Consider the following 21,302-nt stretch of genomic DNA (forward strand, 5'->3'; position numbering starts at 1 on the left):
GGGTCAGGAGGAACTGTAGAGGAGAGTCAGAAGACTAGATCTTCATCCCTGAATTGGCCAGAGCAGAGTTTGCCTCCACCCTCAGAAGACAACCTGAGTCACAAAACTTGGAAACAAACTACTGTTACTGTGGAAGTGAGAGATGATGATGGAAAACCACCACCCTCAGAAGATAATCTGAGTCACAATACTTGCAAAGAAACTACTGGTACTGTGGAAACAAGAAAGGATGATAGGAAACATCATGATCCACAAGTTGATAAAGCTAAAGAAAGAAAAGTTTCAGATGGGCAGGATTTGCAGCAAATTCAGAATGATGACTCGCCTTTTTCATCACCAGCCATTTTACCTGTCCTTGTAGTCCCTGCAAGCCAGTTGGAACAGAGCACTGGAAATGACTCCAGGTGTTTAACATGGCAGGTCAACTCAGATCATGCTGAGCTCAAAGCCCCTGAAAGCCAGTGCCAGCAGGCAGTGGCACCAGACTTGGGTGAAGGTATAGATGAAGAGGACAACAGTGGCTCAGCTTCTCAGGTTGACACAATTCCAAGTTCTGTCTACTCAATGACCTCAAGCAGAGGATCAAGCACTGGATCAAGCACTGGATCAAGACCAGTCACCCACGAGAGAGCAAATATCCCTGTGGGCCTTGTTACAGTTCAGCAGTCACATCTGAACCCTTTGGCTGGACAGGAAAGGGTTAGTGAGGTGCTTGGAGAAACTGGTAGGCCTTCTGAAAATGATGATACCTTTGGGAACAGTGATGATCTTCAGCAGGTAAGTTATCTTATTAGTGGCTTGGTACTGTTTTTGCTTTGCTGTCAGTGGTGTTCTACTAAATATCATGTGCAGTGTTTACCATGTCCTGTCTATTTGGAATTATCTAGCTTTTGTTGTAATCAGGATCTAAACCTTTACCTCATTGACTATCTCAACTTTCTTTGTCAGAAGTATCTATTGATTGATATGTGTCATTCCCTTTTACCAGATTTGTCCTTTTCAGCTCAGGGACATTGTGTTCTTAATCCAGGTAGATTCTACTCCAATCTATTATGCATGTATTCAGAGTATGTCATAGTGAGTGATGTTAAGGTAAATTAACCCCTTCAGGCAGCTGGTATGTAAAATTCTTAAGTCAATACACCAACAAGACCCCATGAATCTATAAAACGAAGATCCTCATTAAAACGCTTTGTCAGACGCCAATTAACGCGAAATCAAGGGAGTCTTCGTTTTGTAGAAAAGACCCTGTGAATCTATAAAACGAAGACCCTTGCTAAAACGCTTTGTCAGGCACCAATTGACGCGAAATCATAGGGGCCTTTGTTTTCTGTTTTAAAAAGGACCGTGTGAATCTAAAAAATAAAGACCCTTGCTAAAACTGTTTATAAAAATTACATATATTTTGTAAAGGAAGTTCAGTTCTGTGCATATTTGCATGACTTAAAAATGATCCTTAATTGACTGAATAATTGACTGAATAGGCCTTATACATTAGGTCATGTGTTCATATTTCGCTAAGCTTTGTTTTAGCGAATGATTATCAACCCTCTGCCAAATTTTGTAAGCGAGCTTGTAAAACGAGACACTCCGACAGAAAAATTATAAAGTACCTTTTCTTTCTCCTGTAGTTGCTGTTTATAGAATGATAGCCCTGTAAATGAAGGTAGCAGTCATTTTTTTCCAGTATGAATTAGTTCCTCGTATATTCTAGCTTATGTCATTAGTGAGGAGAACACACGTGCCTGTCTACGTCAGTACAAATATGTTACAAGGGATTTTAATCTCAAACTGCAGTTAGATAATTAGCACATCATTGTTTACTTTGGTTTTGTTAATGTTCTTTAAATAGAAAACAAGATATAACAGTTTGTTAATTCTATCAGGAATTGAAGACATTTTCCCTGTGTTTAGTTTCTATAATTCCAGAATTGAATAGCCACAAATAAACAATATTTGATTCTTTTCGCATCAAACTTTCATTGCCAAAGGGAACTATTCAATCTAGGGTATTTGTTTTGCATATTCACACGGTCATTTCTACATATTAAACAAAGACCCAATGATTTCACGTCAGTATTGGTGTCTGACAAAGCATTTTAGCGAGGGTCTTTAATTTATAAATTCACGGGGTCTTTTCTACCAAAACAAAGACCCCCTTGATTTCACGTTAATTGGCGTCTGACAAAGCATTTTAGCGAGCATCTTCGTTTTATAGATTCACGGGGTCTTTTCTACAAAACAAAGAACCCCCTAGTCTTCATTTTTCGGTCTTCGGTCTTCGTTTTGGAGACACCCGTTCGCAAAGCAGACTTGCACAGGAGAACACTGAAAAGGAAACATCCCACAGGCAGCAAACAGTAAACTGTTTATTAAACATATTACCTGCACATTGCAAAATTATTTGAAGGAAGGTGAACACAATTGTCTCCATATGGTGGAAAAATATCCTCACATGTTTTCTCAAAGCTCACAGTCTTCCTCAAGCTTCTCTTTTGGAAAACTGTTCTCTTCTCTGAACAGAGAATGTCCACAGACAAATATCTGGGCATATTTTCACACCTGTGGAAGCTATTGTTTATATTTGAATATACTATGTTGCTTCCATGTGAAATAACTTGTCATCAAATATTTTTGATAATAGTTTAATGTTGATGAAGTGAAAAGAAGCAAAAATCCTGATTGAACTATTATGTATCAATTATCAAACACTGGCTTTGATATTACTCTGTTTTCCTCAGAGCCTAAGGGAGAGGTCTTCAGAACTTGCAGCATGCCAGCTAGAGCTACAGGTAAAGTTGTTAATACTATAGCCATAACATACTAGATATCACTTCAAGTTTGAAATTTTTGCAAAATACACTTCTAGGAAGTGTTGACTGAGGTTGTTACTCTGTGACTGATTGTAGCCTCACCAGGTGGCAAAAGGAATCTTTTATCTATGATGATACCATGTTGATAGTTGGAATAGTATCATTTTATTTACATCCTTTTAATGCAGGAGTTACAATTATATTACTTTTTAATGTAGCCACAATTTTACATGCCAAGGATTATGACTTAAAAGCTGAGCCCTTAACAGAAATGGTGTTTTGATCTCTTTTTTTTTTATCCACTCTAGCAAATTGCTGAAGTATGATTTCTTGAGAGTAATGGTGTGGTAACTTATAAGTGTATTGCAAAGTGTGGCATTTTTTTAAATACAGCTAATTAGAATTGATTGCAATCAGATTTGAAAAGGAGGTCTTATTAGTGCTCTTGCAACCAATCATTGTTTATATCTGATTTTAGAGTTGTAGACAGCAGTGTGGTCAGCAACAAGGAGATATCAAAGAGGTATAATTCGAAAGTGTTACTGAGTTAATCAGTGTTCATCACATTGCAAATTTAAAATATATATATATAACACGTGTATAAAACATTGTGCCCTTATGAAAAACAACATGCACTAAAAACATTTATCAGATGAGGGTAATTTTTACTCGAATTGACCAATTAGAGTGCTTTGTTTGTTTCAGTTTACCACCGGGTAAAGTTTACCCTAGTGGGGTAAACTTACCATTAGCAATTCGCTTGTTAGAGCCCTTCTATGGGCTGTATCGACGCAAAATAATTACATTCTTTCGATTGTGCCTTCTTAGAATCGAATTTCGCGATCTGGAGTTGAAAAAGGTGCAAAACCGATCAGCTTATATCTAGGATGGCGCGCTTTTGGATTTGTCGGGATTCGAAAATTGACACGGCTATGTTTGCAAAGTCATGTTTGTTTTAACTTTTATGATAAAATATTGTGGACATGAAGGTGTTTTATTGACAGGTTTTAGGCGTCAAGGGGCGCTTTCCATTCAACAAAAATCATGGGTATAAAATATCGGTATTTTCGCTAGCCGAATGGAACGCGTCCGACCGTATCTAAGAGGGTACGCTCAAAACGTATTCCTAAATTTTTGAAAAACTTGTCGCGGAACTTCTCCCATTCCATTCGATTTCTGACCGGAAATCTCGAAAATTTTGGTCTAATGGAAAGCGCCCACCGTGACACATGAAATCTTTAAGCATCTTGGTGCCACGTCACGCTCTGAAACCTGCTGAGATGTTTGTTGATTCCACGAAAGAGGAGTCAACAAACATCTCAAGATTGTCACTGTAGCCTAAACCATTTTTAAGTTCTGGAATTATTCTAGTTATAAAATGTCATATTGGAGAACGAGGTGACGAGCGTGTACGGCACTTGCTAATTGCCATTGTTTTTTACTTTCTTTTGTTGACTGCTCGGACAATAGTCGAAATAATAGAATAACTGGTAGTTTCAATGTCAAAGTGGGTGCCGGCGTCAGAGCTCGAAGGAAATACTGATTAAACAACTTGAAATTAACGGTATAATACGGGTTGGTGTGGCTTTTTAAAAGAGAATTACGATTTTTCCAACTTGTTCAGTTTTAAAGGGCTTTTGTGAAACAACAACAGAGCCCCCCCAAATTTTTTTCTTGAGTTAAGAAAAGAACGTTTACTCCGAATGGCACCATTTTTTACTAACACTTCACTGCTGCTGAATGCACTGACAAAAAAATATTTCCATGAAGTAGTACTTGATCGATATCTTGGCAACTCCACTGGCGAATCGGCAAAATTTGTTCGCATAATAGAGCAGCCAAACACATAAAAATCTCTTGTCCTCTAAGAGTCATCACTAAACCGTTCAAGACCTTGATGAATACTTCCACAAGCAATTAAAGACATCTATTTTAAAATCTAATCTCGTCTATGGTGCCCTTGATTTCGAGCAGAGCAGGACGGCTGTCTACCGATATTTCCACGTGCATTTTACGTGATGTCATCACAAACATCCCGGATATACAACACGCAATCGACTGCACATGTCTCCGATCTAACATCTTGATGAAAGCAATATACCTTCGCGGGTGTCTTTCCCAAGAGAAATTGTCTTTGAGGCGCCAAAGTGGACAAAAATGTCATTTAGCAATTTTTCTTTCCAATTATATAAATATGTTCTAAACTCAAGATTTTTGTCCTAAGTTTACATATTAGATGCTAACTTAGTGAAATATTCATGCTCTTTTTCGCGTTTATTTTCTAAACTCTTCAGTTTCATTCTAATTGCAAAGAAAATGCGTTACAAGTACGGAAAAAATTATTCTAATTGAAACGTGTTTCAGATGTTCTAATGTTCTTATTACATTATATTTTGAAAAAAAAAGTATGCTAATATTGTTCTTTTCATGCCAAGTTTGAAAAAAACTCTGCTCATAAGAATGAAAAAAAACATGGCAATTGAAAAAAATACCTGGCAATTGAAAAAAAGTGTTCTAATTAGTATGCAAATTTATGCCAAAAGCATCATAGACGTTGAAGGTCGATTTTGTGCCAAACGTTTGCCATTTTTCTTTAGGTTGACTGAGTTATTAATGGCGAGAAACGGGAAATTAATGCATCCGATCTGCGGAAAGCTATTAGCAAAATCAGTGAAGCTGGTCGACTTCTGGCTCCGCTGAAAGTCTCTGAAGCTCATGGTTTACATTCCTCGATGGAGCGATGGATTGAGGGTCGCTCACCTCACTGTTTACGGTCGGTCTGTTTACGTGTGGAACTTCATGGCTCCATGTTGATAATTCTTCAAACGTATTTGAAGTCAGCGGAGCCAGAAGTCGACCAGCTTCACTGATTTTGCTAATAGCTTCCCGCAGATCGGAACGGGATGCAGGGTGTTCCTTCAATAAGAGAAATAAGCAATATATATTAATAATAAACTGGAGCATTTTTATTGTTGGAAAAAAAGGTTCTATATACCCATGCAAGAAGAGATTAACATCAGCATACACACATACAAGCATACAAGCATACAGCATACCGCCGCCTGGTTAGCTCAATTGGGAGAGTGCCGGACTGCCGTGCGTGAGGTCAAGAGTTCAATACCGGCCGGACCAACACTCAGGGTCTTAAAATTAATTGAGAAGAATATCCTTCCTTTCTTTAACTGAAGCGAACTCCTCGGTTGATTTAGTTTAATCACAACGATGAAACAGATCTACAGGATAAATCACAAAATCCAAACACTAAGTAATGCAAACAATTAAGCTAAACGAAACACAATATCATAGACTTACGGTAATAAGTTCAATTCGCAAGATCTATTGAAGATGCACATGAGTTTTAGCGTCCGAAATGACCTGGCTGACTACCACAGGTCAGCGGTCCTAGCGAGTCCTCAGTATGTAGCCAGCAGTAGTCCCATCATCCCCCCCAGTCCGAGAACCGAGAAGGGTACAATGTATCGCGTCGTTTGTAGGACTCAAGTGACCCATTGTCCTGTTTCGGGTTCGTACCGTTTGGGTGGCCGTGTGAAGCGGCGAGGACGTGTAGCGGGTTCGGGCGGCAGTTGAGGTGGAGTAATGGGCGTTGGCGAATTGTCAACAGCAGCTGCTGGTAACTGGGGGTCTTGGGGCTGTATGTCGGGAACGGGGCTGTTATCCTGTGCTGGGGCGAGGGGTGACATCGGTGCTGGGTCGGGGACCGCAGTTGGTACGTTGAGCTTTGCTTCATTCGACGACGACCATGATTACGTGATCATCTGTTTCATGAAGCGAACTCCTCGGTTGATTTAGTTTAATCACAATGATGAAACAGATCTACAAGATAAATCACAAAATCCAAACACTAAGTAATGCGAACAATTAAGCTAAACGAAACACAATATCATAGACTTACGATAATAAGTTCAATTCGCAAGATCTATTGAAGATGCACATGAGTTTTAGCGTCCGAAACGACCTGGCTGACTACTGCAGGTCAGCGGTCCTAGCGAGTCCTCGGTATCTAGCCAGCGGTAGTCCCATCATTAACATTTAGAAATGGTTAGATATTCTAGTCTTCTCGGATAGGGATGAATAAATGGAGGTCCCGTCTCCTGCAGGGTTGGGGTAGTAGACGTTAATTTCCCACGCACGAGATTACTCTATATACCCATGCAAGAAGAGATTAACATCAGCATACACACATACAAGCATACAAGCATACAAGCATACAGCATACTGCCGCCTGGTTGGCTCAATTGGGAGAGCGCTGGACTGCCGTGCGGGAGGTCGAGAGTTCAATACCAGCTGGACCAACACTCAGGGTCTTAAAATTAATTGAGAAGAATATGCTTCCTTTCTTTAACATCAAGAAATGGTTAGATGTTCTAGTCTTCTCTGATAGGGACGAATAAATGAAGGTCCCGTCTCCTGCAGGGTTGGGGTAGTAGACGTTAATTTCCCACGCACGAGATTACTGTGTGATGGATGTCCTCCCTGGGGTGGGTTGGGTGGGTAGGTGAAATAGCTACGGACTAAACACGTCTGCCAGAGGCACCTGTCTGATTTCAACCTTAAAAAAAATTGTAACTTAACACGTATGTTGTTTAGAGAAATAGAGACCTTTACCTTAAGTTATTACTTCAAGTTTTAAATTTTTATTGCAAAATACATTTGCACAAGTTTTTGGGTTATTTATTTATGACTGATTGTAGCTTATAAGGTGGCAGAATAAATCTTTTTATCTATGCCACCCAGGAAATGCATTCCAATATGGAAAGCAATGGCAATGATCCCAGGTTAATAATTGGAATAATATCATTTTATTCCTATACTGTAAGCGAGCCTCATTTCTTTTTCAATAGAGCTACATTTCACATCCCAAATTATGTGGCTTGAGGATTAAGCCCATGCAGTACAGTAGTGGTGTTTTTTATTTTGTTTTGTTCGTTTTTACATCAGTTAAATTTTCTAGCCGTTGTTTGGCCTCAATTTAGCTGAACCTTTTATCTAAACATTTAACTACTTCATCAGAAGTAGAAACAGTTATGCACTATCAATTGGGTGGCTAATATCAAACTGAATCTCGCATTTTTCAGTTATGTGATATGAAAGATCAAGAGATTGGGCGACTTGCACAGGTGTGTGCAATTTTTTTTAGATTTTGATCCTGATAATTTATATGTTATTAAAGTTTGTCAATGACAACACACATACTTAAGGGAAACTTTGAAGCTTAACATATGAGTAATCTGCTTTATTTGTATTTAGCTGTGTGATCAGAAAGACCAGGATAATGAAAGACTGACAGAGGTAAATTTGTCAAAATTTTATGCAGGGTGTTCCTTCAATAAGAGAAATAAGCAATAGATATTAATAATAAACTGGAGCATTTTTATTGTTGGAAAAAAAGGTTCTATATACCCATGCAAGAAGAGATTGACATCAGCATACACACATACAAGCATACAAGCATACAAGCATACAGCATACCGCCGCCTGGTTAGCTCAATTGGGAGAGCGCCGGACTGCCGTGGGGGAGGTCGAGAGTTCAAACCGGCCGGACCAACACTCAGGGTCTTAAAATTAATTGAGAAGAATATGCTTCCTTTCTTTAACATCAAGAAATGGTTAGATGTTCTAGTCTTCTCTGATAGGGACGAATTAGTGGAGGTCCCGTCTCCTGCAGGGTTGGGTTAGTAGACGTTAATTTCCCACGCACGAGATTACTGTGTGATGGATGTCCTCCCCTGGGGTGGGTTGGGTGGGTTAGTGAAATAGCTACGGACTAAACACAGCTGCCAGAGGCGCCTGTCTGATTTCAACCTTAAAAAAAATTGTAACTAAACACGTATGTTGATTAGAGAAATAAAGACCTTTACCTTAAGTTATTGCTTCAAGTTTTAAATTTTTATTGCAAAATACATTTGCGTAAGTTTTTGGGTTATTTATTTATGACTGATTGTAGCTTTATAAGGTGGCAGAATAAATCTTTTTATCTATGCCACCCAGGAAATGCATTCCAATATGGAAAGCAATGGCAATGATCCCAGGTTAATAATTGGAATAAAATCATTTTATTCCTATACTGTAAGTGAGCCTCATTTCTTTTTCAATAGAGCTACATTTCACGTCCCAAATTATGTGGCTTGAGGATTAAGCCCATGCAGTACAGTAGTAGTGTTTTTTATTTTGTTTTGTTTGTTTTTACATCAGTTAAATTTTCTAGCCATTGTTTGGCCTCAATTTAGCTGAACCTTTTTCCTAAACATTTAACTCTGTGATCTATGTCAAGAGGGCCGATACCTAAAAGTGGAAGGACATTTATTTACTTAAATCAACCCTCTTATAGAGGAAGCATGAAGCCCACTGATTTTGTGGTTCCAGAAAATATCCATACCCCCCCCCCCCCATGGAAGACTTTTTGATTTGCACCCCCTACTCTTCAGGATTTTCCGTTCCAGGGGTCTTTGATAACCCCCCTCCCCCCAGGAATTTCCAGAATTTTAATCGGGGACTTCTTACCACCCTCGAAAATTCAAAGCGGTTTTTGTACTTATAAAAAGAGAAAGTGAATACTAAGTTGGTTAGGTAAATGTGGTAGAATTTTATTACAACACTGAAAACATTAAGGTTAACTTTAATAAAAATATAATGCTTTGTTGAGCTTATACTGTTAGCTTCTTCACCATCATTTTGGCAAATCATATCCATGTTGCTTTTATGTAAGATTATAAGCTTAAACATCTGGGTTGCAAAATTTAAACTGATTTAAAACGTCAACTGTTCCATGTACATTTTCGTGCTAACTCTGATGAGAATGTTTCACTCGCTTAAACAACTTTGCAAATGATATCGATAGTAAATACAACAGAAACTTACAAGGTTCCTTTGTCCACACATTTTGTCACTTCCAAGTTGATTCTTATTTAAAGACTGAAAACTTCACTGGCACACACATGTTAACTAGGTTTCGTGAACATCGTCACAATTTACAACAGTAGCTAGGTAGCCGGGCCTTCTGAAGGTCGAGCAAGAAATGGGAACGAAAGTACTCCAACAACCATGAATAATGATAATCACAGGCAGCCCCAGCTCACTACTAGAAAAGCGGACGTGACTCTTACCGTGTTGTGCAACGTTTTATATTTATAAAGGTTTGTATGGGATGTTATCGGTTTGCCTTAAAAGAGAGAAAAAATTCCTTGTTTTGAAATAAAATGGACTTACCTTATTACCTTGTTGTTTTCTTTGTTGATTCCTAGCATCTCAGGCCATTTTGAAGCGTTTTCAGCGAGTTAGCGCTCTGTTGGTGTTTTAGCAGTTGAACACCAACATAGCGCTAACTCGACGAAAACGCTTCAAAATGGCCTGAGATGCTAGGAATCAACAAAGAAAACAACAAGGCAATATGGTAAGTCCATTTTATTTCAAAACAAGACATTTTTTTCTCTCTTTTAAGGCAAACCGATAACATCCCATACAAACCTTTAGAAATATAAAACGTTGCACAACACGTTAAGAGTCACATCTGCTTTTCTAGAAGTGAGCTTGGGCTGCCTGTGTGATAATATTTGATTCTGTTCCTAGCTTTGGGAGGTCTTAGCAATAGCTAACTCAAAGAAAAACAGAAACATTAAAGCTTATAATGTTAACTTTATCTCAATGGCCAGGAGAACTGACTTTTGTTTCAAAACAACGTATGTATGTGAGTATGTTTTTGTGCTTCAGATCAATCGTATGTTGCTTTTAATGTTTTGTACGTGGTTCATCACCCTTTGGAAAAGTAGTTTACCACGAAACCCCCCTACCCCTCCGAAATTACTGCCCTTGAACTCCTCCTCCCCCTCAGAATTTCCAATGATCTTCCGTGAGGGGGGGGTATGGATATTTTCTGGAACCACACATTGCATAAAACTGTGGTTTGGGTTAGACGTCGTGTAAATGAGCGGCCAAAAGTTTCCATGTTGTCATGAGGTGAAAGTGTTGGGACTTAGAACATGTTGAGCAATTTGTTTTCAGTTGCAAATTGAATGATTGCATGAGTACTCAAGACAAATAAAGTTGGTTGTTTCATAAGGACACACTTTCTTGTAAATAGAATCAAAATTAATTATAGACAGAGCATGTAGAAATGCAACAAGGGGTAGTAAAGAGAATGGGATCTTACCATTTATGTCCAGAAATGCACGCAGTAAAGAAAATGGCAGATTTGATGAAATTTTGTCCAACTAAGTGAATGTTCATGGATTTGATGATTTTGGCAAATTTTAGTCAAGTTTGTTGAAGCGAAATCAGCTTGGTAGAATTGACAATTTTTACTAATTTTATTTAATTCATTGAATTGAAATCAGTTCAGCAGATTTGACGATTTTTATGAATTTTTGCCATTTTTGTGACTGTATGCATATCTGGATATATACTACTGTTTAAAAGCTTATATTGTAAAGAAGATTAGTACAATGGACTGGTTTAAAACTAAGAAATGTTTTAATGCTAGGTGAATTATTATTATCAGTGCATGATAGAAACATAATTATGAATTGCCAGTGTTTATTGTATGGTATTCATTTTGGAAGGTGAGTGATCTATATCTTGCATGGTTCACATACTTACAGAGTTACACTGTTCAAAACTTTGTCATGCTGATACATTTTTGGTGTAGTTATCACTAAGATATCAACAGAGAGGTCTAAAGTTTGGCTGACATATTTCAAGATTTTTGGTCAAATTCTTTTTGCCATAAAAACTTGAGTACCATGTGATAGCTCTTTGCAGTCAGGTTTTATCAGAATAATCAGTGCAAATTATTGTTAGTTAAAAGACTTAAACTAACAGAGCGTGTTTTATTTTAGGAACTGCGACAGACTGTTGCCGAGGTCCAACAGTTAAAAGAATGTGTTCTTGAAGCGGTACATGTGACGTTGAGGCGTGGAAATGAAAGGTTGTCAAACCAGACGATGACAGAGCTATCAGAAGCTTTTCTGAAACAGGAACTAGACGAGGAAAAACATAAAAGAGCAGAAGCAGAGGAGATCAATAGATGTCTGTCTGAGGTGAGTTTAGTTTTTGGTGATAGAAACTCATTTAGTGTGGTGTTCATTGAATGGAGTTGCAGTTATGGATGTCTTACCATATACACTGTAGAGTCGAATCTATTGTTGACCTTAAGGTTCCAACCACTGTGCTTCTAGTTTTTGAATGAATGAATGAATGAATAACTTTATTAACGTGTCAATCGTTCTAGCTTTTACAAGTAAAAACTAATTGGGGACACCTACTACGTAAACTAAACTAATAATTATGATGATAATAAGAAGAAAAACTATATACAAACAATATAAAATTGATAAAAGTAAGTTTTACATAACTCACAATTTTCACAATTATTTTTCGATATAACATTTGATAGGTCAAGGACTCTGACTTGATTTTTAAATGCAGTTAAAGAGTCAGCCATTTTGATTGATTTGTGGAGCTTCGACCAAATATAATGTCCCTGTACCTTAAGCTATGTCTTCTGTATGTAACCGTGTTGTATCTTGGTAAGGAGAAATCGTCTGCATTCCTAAGATTGTACCTACGTATGCCGCAACTAAAAAGTTCAGAAATATATGGTGGGACTAAATTAGTCTTAACTTTATACATAAATATAGCCATGTCCTGGAGTCTGCGATTACATAATGTTGGAAGTCTTGCTTTATCTAGAAGTGCTTCATAAGTGCTAGCCCTGTCACAGTAAATAGCCCTCATTGCACGCTCCTGCAGCCTCTCAAGCTTTCTCTCGTCTGACAAGCGACAGTGGTGCGATACTATATGAAAATATGTAACTTAGGGTAAAATAAAAGCTTTAAAAATTCTTAATTTAGCTTCAGTAGGCATTAAATTCCTAAACCTTATAAGTTTATGATTATGATTATCAGTGCATGATAGAAACATAATTATGAATTGCCAGTGTTTATTGTATTGTATTCATTTTGAAAGGTGAGTGATCTATATCTTGCATGGTTCACATACTTACAGAGTTACACTGTTCAAAACTTTGTCATGCTGATACATTTTTGGTGTAGTTATCACTAAGATATCAACAGAGAGGTCTAAAGTTTGGCTGACATCATATTTCAAGATTTTTGGTCAAATTCTCTTTGCCATAAAAACTTGAGTACCATGTGATAGCTCTTTGCAGTCAGGTTTTATCAGAATAATCAGTGCAAATTATTGTTAGTTAAAAGACTTAAACTAACAGAGCATGTTTTATTTTAGGAACTGCGACAGACTGTTGCTGAGGTCCAACAGTTAAAAGAATGTGTTCTTGAAGCGGTACATGTGACGTTGAGGCGTGGAAATGAAAGGTTGTCAAACCAGACGATGACAGAGCTATCAGAAGCTTTTCTGAAACAGGAACTAGACGAGGAAAAACATAAAAGAGCAGAAGCAGAGGAGATCAATAGATGTCTGTCTGAGGTGAGTTTAGTTTTTGGTGATAGAAACTCATTTAGTGTGGTGTTCATTGAATGGAGTTGCAGTTATGGATGTCTTACCATATACACTGTAGAGTCGAATCTATTGTTGACCTTAAGGTTCCAACCACTGTGCTTCTAGTTTTTGAATGAATGAATGAATGAATAACTTTATTAACGTGTCAATCGTTCTAGCTTTTACAAGTAAAAACTAATTGGGGACACCTACTACGTAAACTAAACTAATAATTATGATGATAATAAGAAGAAAAACTATATACAAACAATATAAAATTGATAAAAGTAAGTTTTACATAACTCACAATTTTCACAATTATTTTTCGATATAACATTTGATAGGTCAAGGACTCTGACTTGATTTTTAAATGCAGTTAAAGAGTCAGCCATTTTGATTGATTTGTGGAGCTTCGACCAAATATAAGGTCCCATGTACCTTAAGCTATGTCTTCTGTATGTAACCGTGTTGTATCTTGGTAAGGAGAAATCGTCTGCATTCCTAAGATTGTACCTACGTATGCCGCAACTAAAAAGTTCAGAAATATATGGTGGGACTAAATTAGTCTTAACTTTATACATAAATATAGCCATGTCCTGGAGTCTGCGATTACATAATGTTGGAAGTCTTGCTTTATCTAGAAGTGCTTCATAAGTGCTAGCCCTGTCACAGTAAATAGCCCTCATTGCACGCTCCTGCAGCCTCTCAAGCTTTCTCTCGTCTGACAAGCAACAGTGGTGCGATACTATATGAAAATATGTAACTTAGGGTAAAATAAAAGCTTTAAAAATTCTTAATTTAGCTTCAGTAGGCATTAAATTCCTAAACCTTATAAGTTTATGATTATGATTATCAGTGCATGATAGAAACATAATTATGAATTGCCAGTGTTTATTGTATTGTATTCATTTTGAAAGGTGAGTGATCTATATCTTGCATGGTTCACATACTTACAGAGTTACACTGTTCAAAACTTTGTCATGCTGATACATTTTTGGTGTAGTTATCACTAAGATATCAACAGAGAGGTCTAAAGTTTGGCTGACATCATATTTCAAGATTTTTGGTCAAATTCTCTTTGCCATAAAAACTTGAGTACCATGTGATAGCTCTTTGCAGTCAGGTTTTATCAGAATAATCAGTGCAAATTATTGTTAGTTAAAAGACTTAAACTAACAGAGCATGTTTTATTTTAGGAACTGCGACAGACTGTTGCTGAGGTCCAACAGTTAAAAGAATGTGTTCTTGAAGCGGTACATGTGACGTTGAGGCGTGGAAATGAAAGGTTGTCAAACCAGACGATGACAGAGCTATCAGAAGCTTTTCTGAAACAGGAACTAGACGAGGAAAAACATAAAAGAGCAGAAGCAGAGGAGATCAATAGATGTCTGTCTGAGGTGAGTTTAGTTTTTGGTGATAGAAACTCATTTAGTGTGGTGTTCATTGAATGGAGTTGCAGTTATGGATGTCTTACCATATACACTGTAGAGTCGAATCTATTGTTGACCTTAAGGTTCCAACCACTGTGCTTCTAGTTTTTGAATGAATGAATGAATGAATAACTTTATTAACGTGTCAATCGTTCTAGCTTTTACAAGTAAAAACTAATTGGGGACACCTACTACGTAAACTAAACTAATAATTATGATGATAATAAGAAGAAAAACTATATACAAACAATATAAAATTGATAAAAGTAAGTTTTACATAACTCACAATTTTCACAATTATTTTTCGATATAACATTTGATAGGTCAAGGACTCTGACTTGATTTTTAAATGCAGTTAAAGAGTCAGCCATTTTGATTGATTTGTGGAGCTTCGACCAAATATAAGGTCCCATGTACCTTAAGCTATGTCTTCTGTATGTAACCGTGTTGTATCTTGGTAAGGAGAAATCGTCTGCATTCCTAAGATTGTACCTACGTATGCCGCAACTAAAAAGTTCAGAAATATATGGTGGGACTAAATTAGTCTTAACTTTATACACAAATATAGCCATGTCCTGGAGTCTGGGATTACATAACGTTGGAAGTCTTGCTTTATCTAGAAGTGCTTCATAAGTGCTAGCCCTGTCACAGTAAATAGCCCTCATTGCACGCTCCTACAGCCTCTCAAGCTTTCTCTCGTCTGACAAGCAACAGTGGTGCCATACTATATGAAAATATGTAACTTAGGGTAAAATAAAAGCTTTAAAAATTCTTAATTTAGCTTCAGTAGGCATTAAATTCCTAAACCTTATAAGTACTCGTACTTTCCTTGCCTCCTTGGTACAGACATTATTACTACAAACATTATTTTGTCTGCCATTAAGGTGGAAAGTCACGCACCTTACTTTTATGGTGCTGGTCAACTTTTGTTGCTTGTTTTGTGTGCTTTCTTTGTTATATTTCGATCTTCACTGCTCCATTAAGTTGTGGCCGGTCAGGTCTCGAAATAATTTCGCTGTTGGCAAGTTGTCTGGTCAGACTTTTTTTCACTCAGACACAACCCAATATCCTTTAGGTCTTATCTCAATAAATTTAACCCCTTCCCCCCCTTCTCCCTTAATAAAATAAGTGTATTTATCCAACCATATTTAAACCCTAACTTCCTTCTGAATTGAGTTGACCAGATAAAATGTATATTTGACAGGACATTGTTCGTTGATCAGCAGTTATTTTGAGCCTGTGTGTTCCCTCTCAGGTCTACTTTGGTATGGACTTTCCAAATGACAAATGCTATGAAAAGTCCTTATCTTATTTCTTCTTACCATTGATGTATTTCCTATCAGAAATTTTTCCAGCTGCAAGCAATGGTGAATGAATTAATATCAAGGTCAGCCAAACTTGTAGAAGTTCCTTGTAGTGTCCCATCCCCTGATACTGTGCAGGAGAATCTTGTATCAAGCAGCACTGTAAGTTTTAAGTCTCAAGTGTTCATTAACAATAATTAGTACTCACAGTTAGGAAATGTTAAGTCTTCTTTTTTTCTTATGTTTAAGGACTTGACTGTACCTGTAGAAGAAGCTGATGAGGAGAGTGACAATGATGAAGAAGTTTCCTAGGATGCCCTCGATCACTTGTGATTGGTTTGAATATGGAGAGAACATTCAAGCCCTTCCCCCCTCCCCTGTTTCATAGACGGTTAGATCTCTGAGTTCCTTTGTGTAAATACATGTAAGCTATGTTTTAAATTGTATTTGAACCAGTGACATATTGTGATATTTCAGGTTTGTGAGGTCATATGTTGTAAAAAGTAGCCAAAGGTAGATGAAGTTTTAGCAGAGTTATTACATTGTACAACCAACTTTTAGAATAGTTAATAGACGCACTTTTTAAAATTGTAAGGTGAATATTTTTAAACTTGCTGTCAAACAGTGGTGAAGGTCTATTTTAGGTGTTATGAAGAATAATAAGTAGTATTCAAAAAGTAGTTTTTCATATGAAACAGTTGACCTTTTTGTATGTAAAGCTAAGAAGTCAGAAAAAGATTGTAGCTTATGCACGGTTTAGTGGGAAAAAAAATTCATGTCTTCATTTGTGATTTACCAAAGGTTTTTAAAGGTTTTCCTAGAATAATGTATATTTTGTGGCAATCCTTTGGTCGAAGTCTTTCTTAATTGGAATATGTACATATGTTTTTCATAATAATTTATATTTCCCTCTAGATTGTATATTTATGGTAGTATTTATATGCTAAGGTTTTATGATAACTGCACTTTTCTGAATATAGTCTTTCAAAACACTTTTGTAGACTTTCATACTAATAATTTAATGAATTCAATTGATTGTTTTGAGTTCATGACTAAACTCTCTAAAGTGTGCAAGATTTACATTAGATGCAAAATTTTATTGAAAGCTGGTTTTCAGTGCTTCATTCTGTCTTTCCCTGGCCATGGAACAGACTATTAGAGGTGGCCAGATGGAATACAAACAAATATTGAATATATAAATTTGTATTTACTGGTTTATTTGTATCTTACAAATTCATGACATAAGTTTCAATTATTTACATTTTACTCACAAATTGTGGTTGAAATATTGAGTGTTATTTTTATGTTGCAATGAGAGGAATAATTAATGATGATAGCAAGTACTTGAGTAATATATTTATGATGTGCAGTTGTGTGTTCGCAGCCAATAAGTTTTCAGGTTGTCATTCAATTGACTGAGTGTGAGACAAAATGTCACTGTTTCTCTCTCTGTTGCTTGACTTTGAGGAAAGTGATCACAAAAATTAATAATCAGGACATCTTGGGAAGTAAACCAAATGTGAATAGAAATGCATCATTGTACTGACTATTGTAATTCAGTAAAAGTATTGGCCAAAATGCGTGACTGCATATCACGAAAGTTAATAAATTAGTCTTATGAATTATAATAATTAACAGTTCAATGCATTATAATAATTAATAGTTCAAATTTAAATGGTGTAAATGACATAATTTAATGTATGATCAAATACATTTGAGCAGGTGAATGTGTCCTAGCTAGACAAAAATCAAGCATGTGTTAAAACATTAAAAGTCTTTAAAGTTTCAGCCAATGATTAATGTTATTGGGAAGAAATTTAAGTTACTAAAAGTTCTGAACTGGCTGATTAAATAAGCAGTTGTCACAATGTATGGTTGACCAGCTTCGGAAGAGCCACAAACTGTTGTCATCCTCTTAGGAGGGTATTTATGAGAATATTGAGAATACATGGACAGTCCTAAAACATTGACTTTTTTGTTGTTTTGCCATAACACTCCCTCGAATGTATTTAAGGATAAATTATTTAAATCGACTTATTTTATGGGAGAAATTTTCAGAAGATTGTGAAAATTTTACTCTAAATATGCAAATATTTGTGATTCTTTTGGCAGTCATTGGGAACTTTAAATCTATCATACAAATACAATACTATTCCCAAGTGATGTGCTGCTCCTCTACTAAAAAAAGGTGATGATTGTTTGAAACATTTTTGGCAAGTTCTTCAATTCGCCCTACTTTGACAAAAGTACAAGAGGTAAATTTGATACCTGACAATCTATAGTAACAATGGATAAACAGGACAAAAGGACAAAAGGCCAAAAGATATTTAGAAAGCACCTCAGTACACTCTTATAATGGCTCAGGCTCCTAGCCTCAACAGTAGATCCTGGTAGACTATTCCAGTTCCCTACAGTTTGGATTGGAAAATAGTGTTTATATGGATTACACTTTGCTGACTTAACACAGAACTTATAGGGATGATTGATATGGGTTGAATTGCATTTGGTTAATTTGATGAGATCTTTAAAGTTCAGTTTGTTCATGTCAAAAACGATCTTGTAGCATTTAACTAAAGAAAGAAACAATCTGTGTTTCGAGCATGGGCCACTTCAGCTTCATTAACCAATCTTCATATTCCACCTCACCATGTTTTTGCCCGAGAACAAGCCAGAAGGCTCTTTGCTGAACTCTTTCTAACACTAGTACATCTTTAACCAAATATAGATTCCAGACCAGAGCAGCCTATTCTGGAACTGGACACACGAGATTTGTTTAAGGCAAAGAACTACCAATACCTGTTAACAGGTATTTCATGATAATGACATTCAATTTGTAAAAAGGAAGACATGCTGTGTTACCAAAACGAGAAAACCTGTTTTGGCCATTGCTCTCTGGCATCACCAAACTATACATAATTATACCTTCTTCACCAAACAACATTTACTATACCAAGCCACACCCAGTTCACCAAACCACATTTACTTAACGAAACTTCACCTACTACACCAAACAACACCCACTACTCCAAACTTCATCTACCGCACCAAACTACAACCATCACACCAAATTACACTAAAATAAACCTACTTCATAAAGGTGTAAGTTTCTAAAGAAACTGTGGTACTGCGTTGGTGGGGGAGTTAAACAAGGTAATTATGGTTATATCAACTGAGTTGATATAATGAACTGACCACTGTAAAGAGTTTCAAAGTTGACATTTTGAGCATTAGCCTTTTGTAAGAGTAAAGACTGAAGGGCTAATGAAGGGCTCTGATGAAGGGCTAGCACTCAAAACATCAGCCTAAAAACTCTTTACGGTTGCCAATTTACAATATCAACTCAGTTGATAAACCTACTTCACCAAACTACCCCTACTACACCAAAGTACACCAAACTGTACTTACCCCACCAAACTACAACCACACCAAACTGCACCATATTACATGTACTACACTAAACTACACCTACTTTTCCAAACTGCACCAAACTTCACCTGCCACACTAAACCACATCAAACTACACTAAACTCAGCGTGTTAAAATAATTGAGAAGAATATGCTACCTTTCTATAACATCAAGAAATGGTTATATATTCTAGTCTTCTCGGATAGGGAAGAATAAATGGAGGTCCCGTCTCCTGCAGGGTTAGGGGCAGGAGACGTTAATTTCCCACGCACGAGATTACTGTGTGATGGATGTCCTCCCCTGGGGTGGGATGGGTGGGTAATAGGAACCCCGTTGATACCAGTGTTTACTACACTGAAGGGGCTATACTGTATAAATAAAGATAATCTACAACAACATGTATTGTGTACATAATCAAACAAAAGCCATTTTTGTTAAAAATTTGCCATGTAGAGTATACACTCGCCATTGTTTAGTCGAACATGGGAAGCTAATTTTGGATGTCAGGTGTTAAAAATTATATTAAGCTGTACAAAAAATTATTCCATGCACTGGGTGTTCTATTTCAATAACTATTGTTGTTCATCATAACTTCATTTTGTAGCCAGTAAGATGGAAATGGCACTTACCTTTTTGTTACCAAATATCAAACCTTATTTCTGTGTTATCTGCCTCAGCCTCTGGTTTCAGCAGCCCGCAGATAACTCACACCTTGCTTTTGATAATTCATTATATCATGCTCGACCTTGTCCAATAATTGCTAATTGTTTTGATCACTCAAATCACTATTTAAGAATAATGTGTCCAGAATCAAAGGAGCAATCCCCGCCAGGATATAGATAGGGATTGGTTTTCAATAGTGTGCAAAAAGCAACAAATACATCACCATCCAGAGAAACATTTTGGAGGAAATGACAGAAAATGCCCCAGTCTGGCTATCAGCCGATATGGTCAACTATTTAGAACGATGAATGATAACTGACTGGGTATCATTCTGGTTCAAAATTATATATGACGAAGGTATTTTAGGGGAGGGGGGAAAGTTAGTTAGCTTGAAGTATATAAAGTGATTTTAATTACAAAAGCGCGATTCGTGTTTCAATGTGGGTGTGGACAAAACCTGGCCGAGGCCATGGCCTACCCTGTGGCCTACCCTGTGGCCTACCCTATGGCCTACCCTATGGCCTACCGGTGGTCAGATTTTTAAGAACATAAAAATAAAATCAGTAAGAGTCGAACGAATATGCTGGTGTACAATTATCTGTCTCTGAAAAGGGTATACTAAGAGGTCGCTAACACGATTTTCAATGTCCGAGGGAACGAAACACTGCAAATATCACAGCACTCAACCATAACGGTAGGTTAAGGGGGAGGGGAGAGGAGGGGCCAATATTGCGTGGTCGCAGAGGATATACAAAATGGCGACTTATGATGCAGGCTGTCAGTTGGTAACATATTGTGGAGTTACAATGAAATATATGAAGTTCATACATTTTGAACTGCGGTATTAGATACGTATGATGCACGATCCTCGCAGTAGATAGCGCTATTTAAGCAATAGCGAAAATCAGACCTGAAAAAAATCAGGCCTGTACGGGATTCGAACCACTGACCTCTGCGATACTAGTGCAGCGCTCTACTAATTGAGCTAACAAGCCAACTGGGAGCAGGCCGTTAAGTTGATTCGTAATAAACCCGTGAAAGTGATAAATCAGATACAATGAAATATATGAAGTTCATACATTTTGAACTGCGGTATTAGATACGTATGATGCACGATCCTCGCAGTGGATAGCGCTATTTAAGCAATAGCGAAAATCAGACCAGAAAAAAATCAGGCCTGTACGGGATTCGAACCACTGACCTCTGCGATACT

At 37.1% G+C, this 21,302-nt stretch overlaps 1 protein-coding gene and 1 long non-coding RNA gene across 6 annotated transcripts in view; one reads left to right on the forward strand and one right to left on the reverse strand.

Annotated features, from left to right (window-relative positions):
- LOC111340036 (uncharacterized) overlaps positions 1-17,793 on the forward strand; it is a 44,307-nt gene extending 26,514 nt beyond the window's left edge. For 4 of the 5 annotated variants that reach the window (XM_088729505.1, XM_088729506.1, XM_088729504.1 and 1 more), the window contains 5 exons: positions 11,666-11,866; positions 13,074-13,274; positions 14,483-14,683; positions 16,060-16,182; positions 16,270-17,793. In XM_088729505.1, coding sequence (XP_088585631.1) covers positions 11,666-11,866; positions 13,074-13,274; positions 14,483-14,683; positions 16,060-16,182; positions 16,270-16,332 — 789 coding nt within the window. In that variant the 3' untranslated portion in view covers positions 16,333-17,793. The remainder of the gene's footprint in view (positions 1-11,665; positions 11,867-13,073; positions 13,275-14,482; positions 14,684-16,059; positions 16,183-16,269) is intronic. The other variant, XM_088729508.1, reaches the window with a different exon arrangement.
- On the reverse strand, positions 5,756-6,842 carry LOC148725050 (uncharacterized). Its single transcript, XR_015990387.1, has 2 exons — positions 6,727-6,842; positions 5,756-6,647 (listed from the first exon to the last, which is right to left on the reverse strand). It is a non-coding gene; the product is annotated as an uncharacterized LOC148725050 (long non-coding RNA).
- Positions 17,794-21,302: the final 3,509 nt, after the last annotated feature.

Source organism: Stylophora pistillata, chromosome 8 (assembly GCF_964205215.1).
Source record: "Stylophora pistillata chromosome 8, jaStyPist1.2, whole genome shotgun sequence".
In the NCBI taxonomy this organism is placed as follows: domain Eukaryota; kingdom Metazoa; phylum Cnidaria; class Anthozoa; order Scleractinia; family Pocilloporidae; genus Stylophora; species Stylophora pistillata.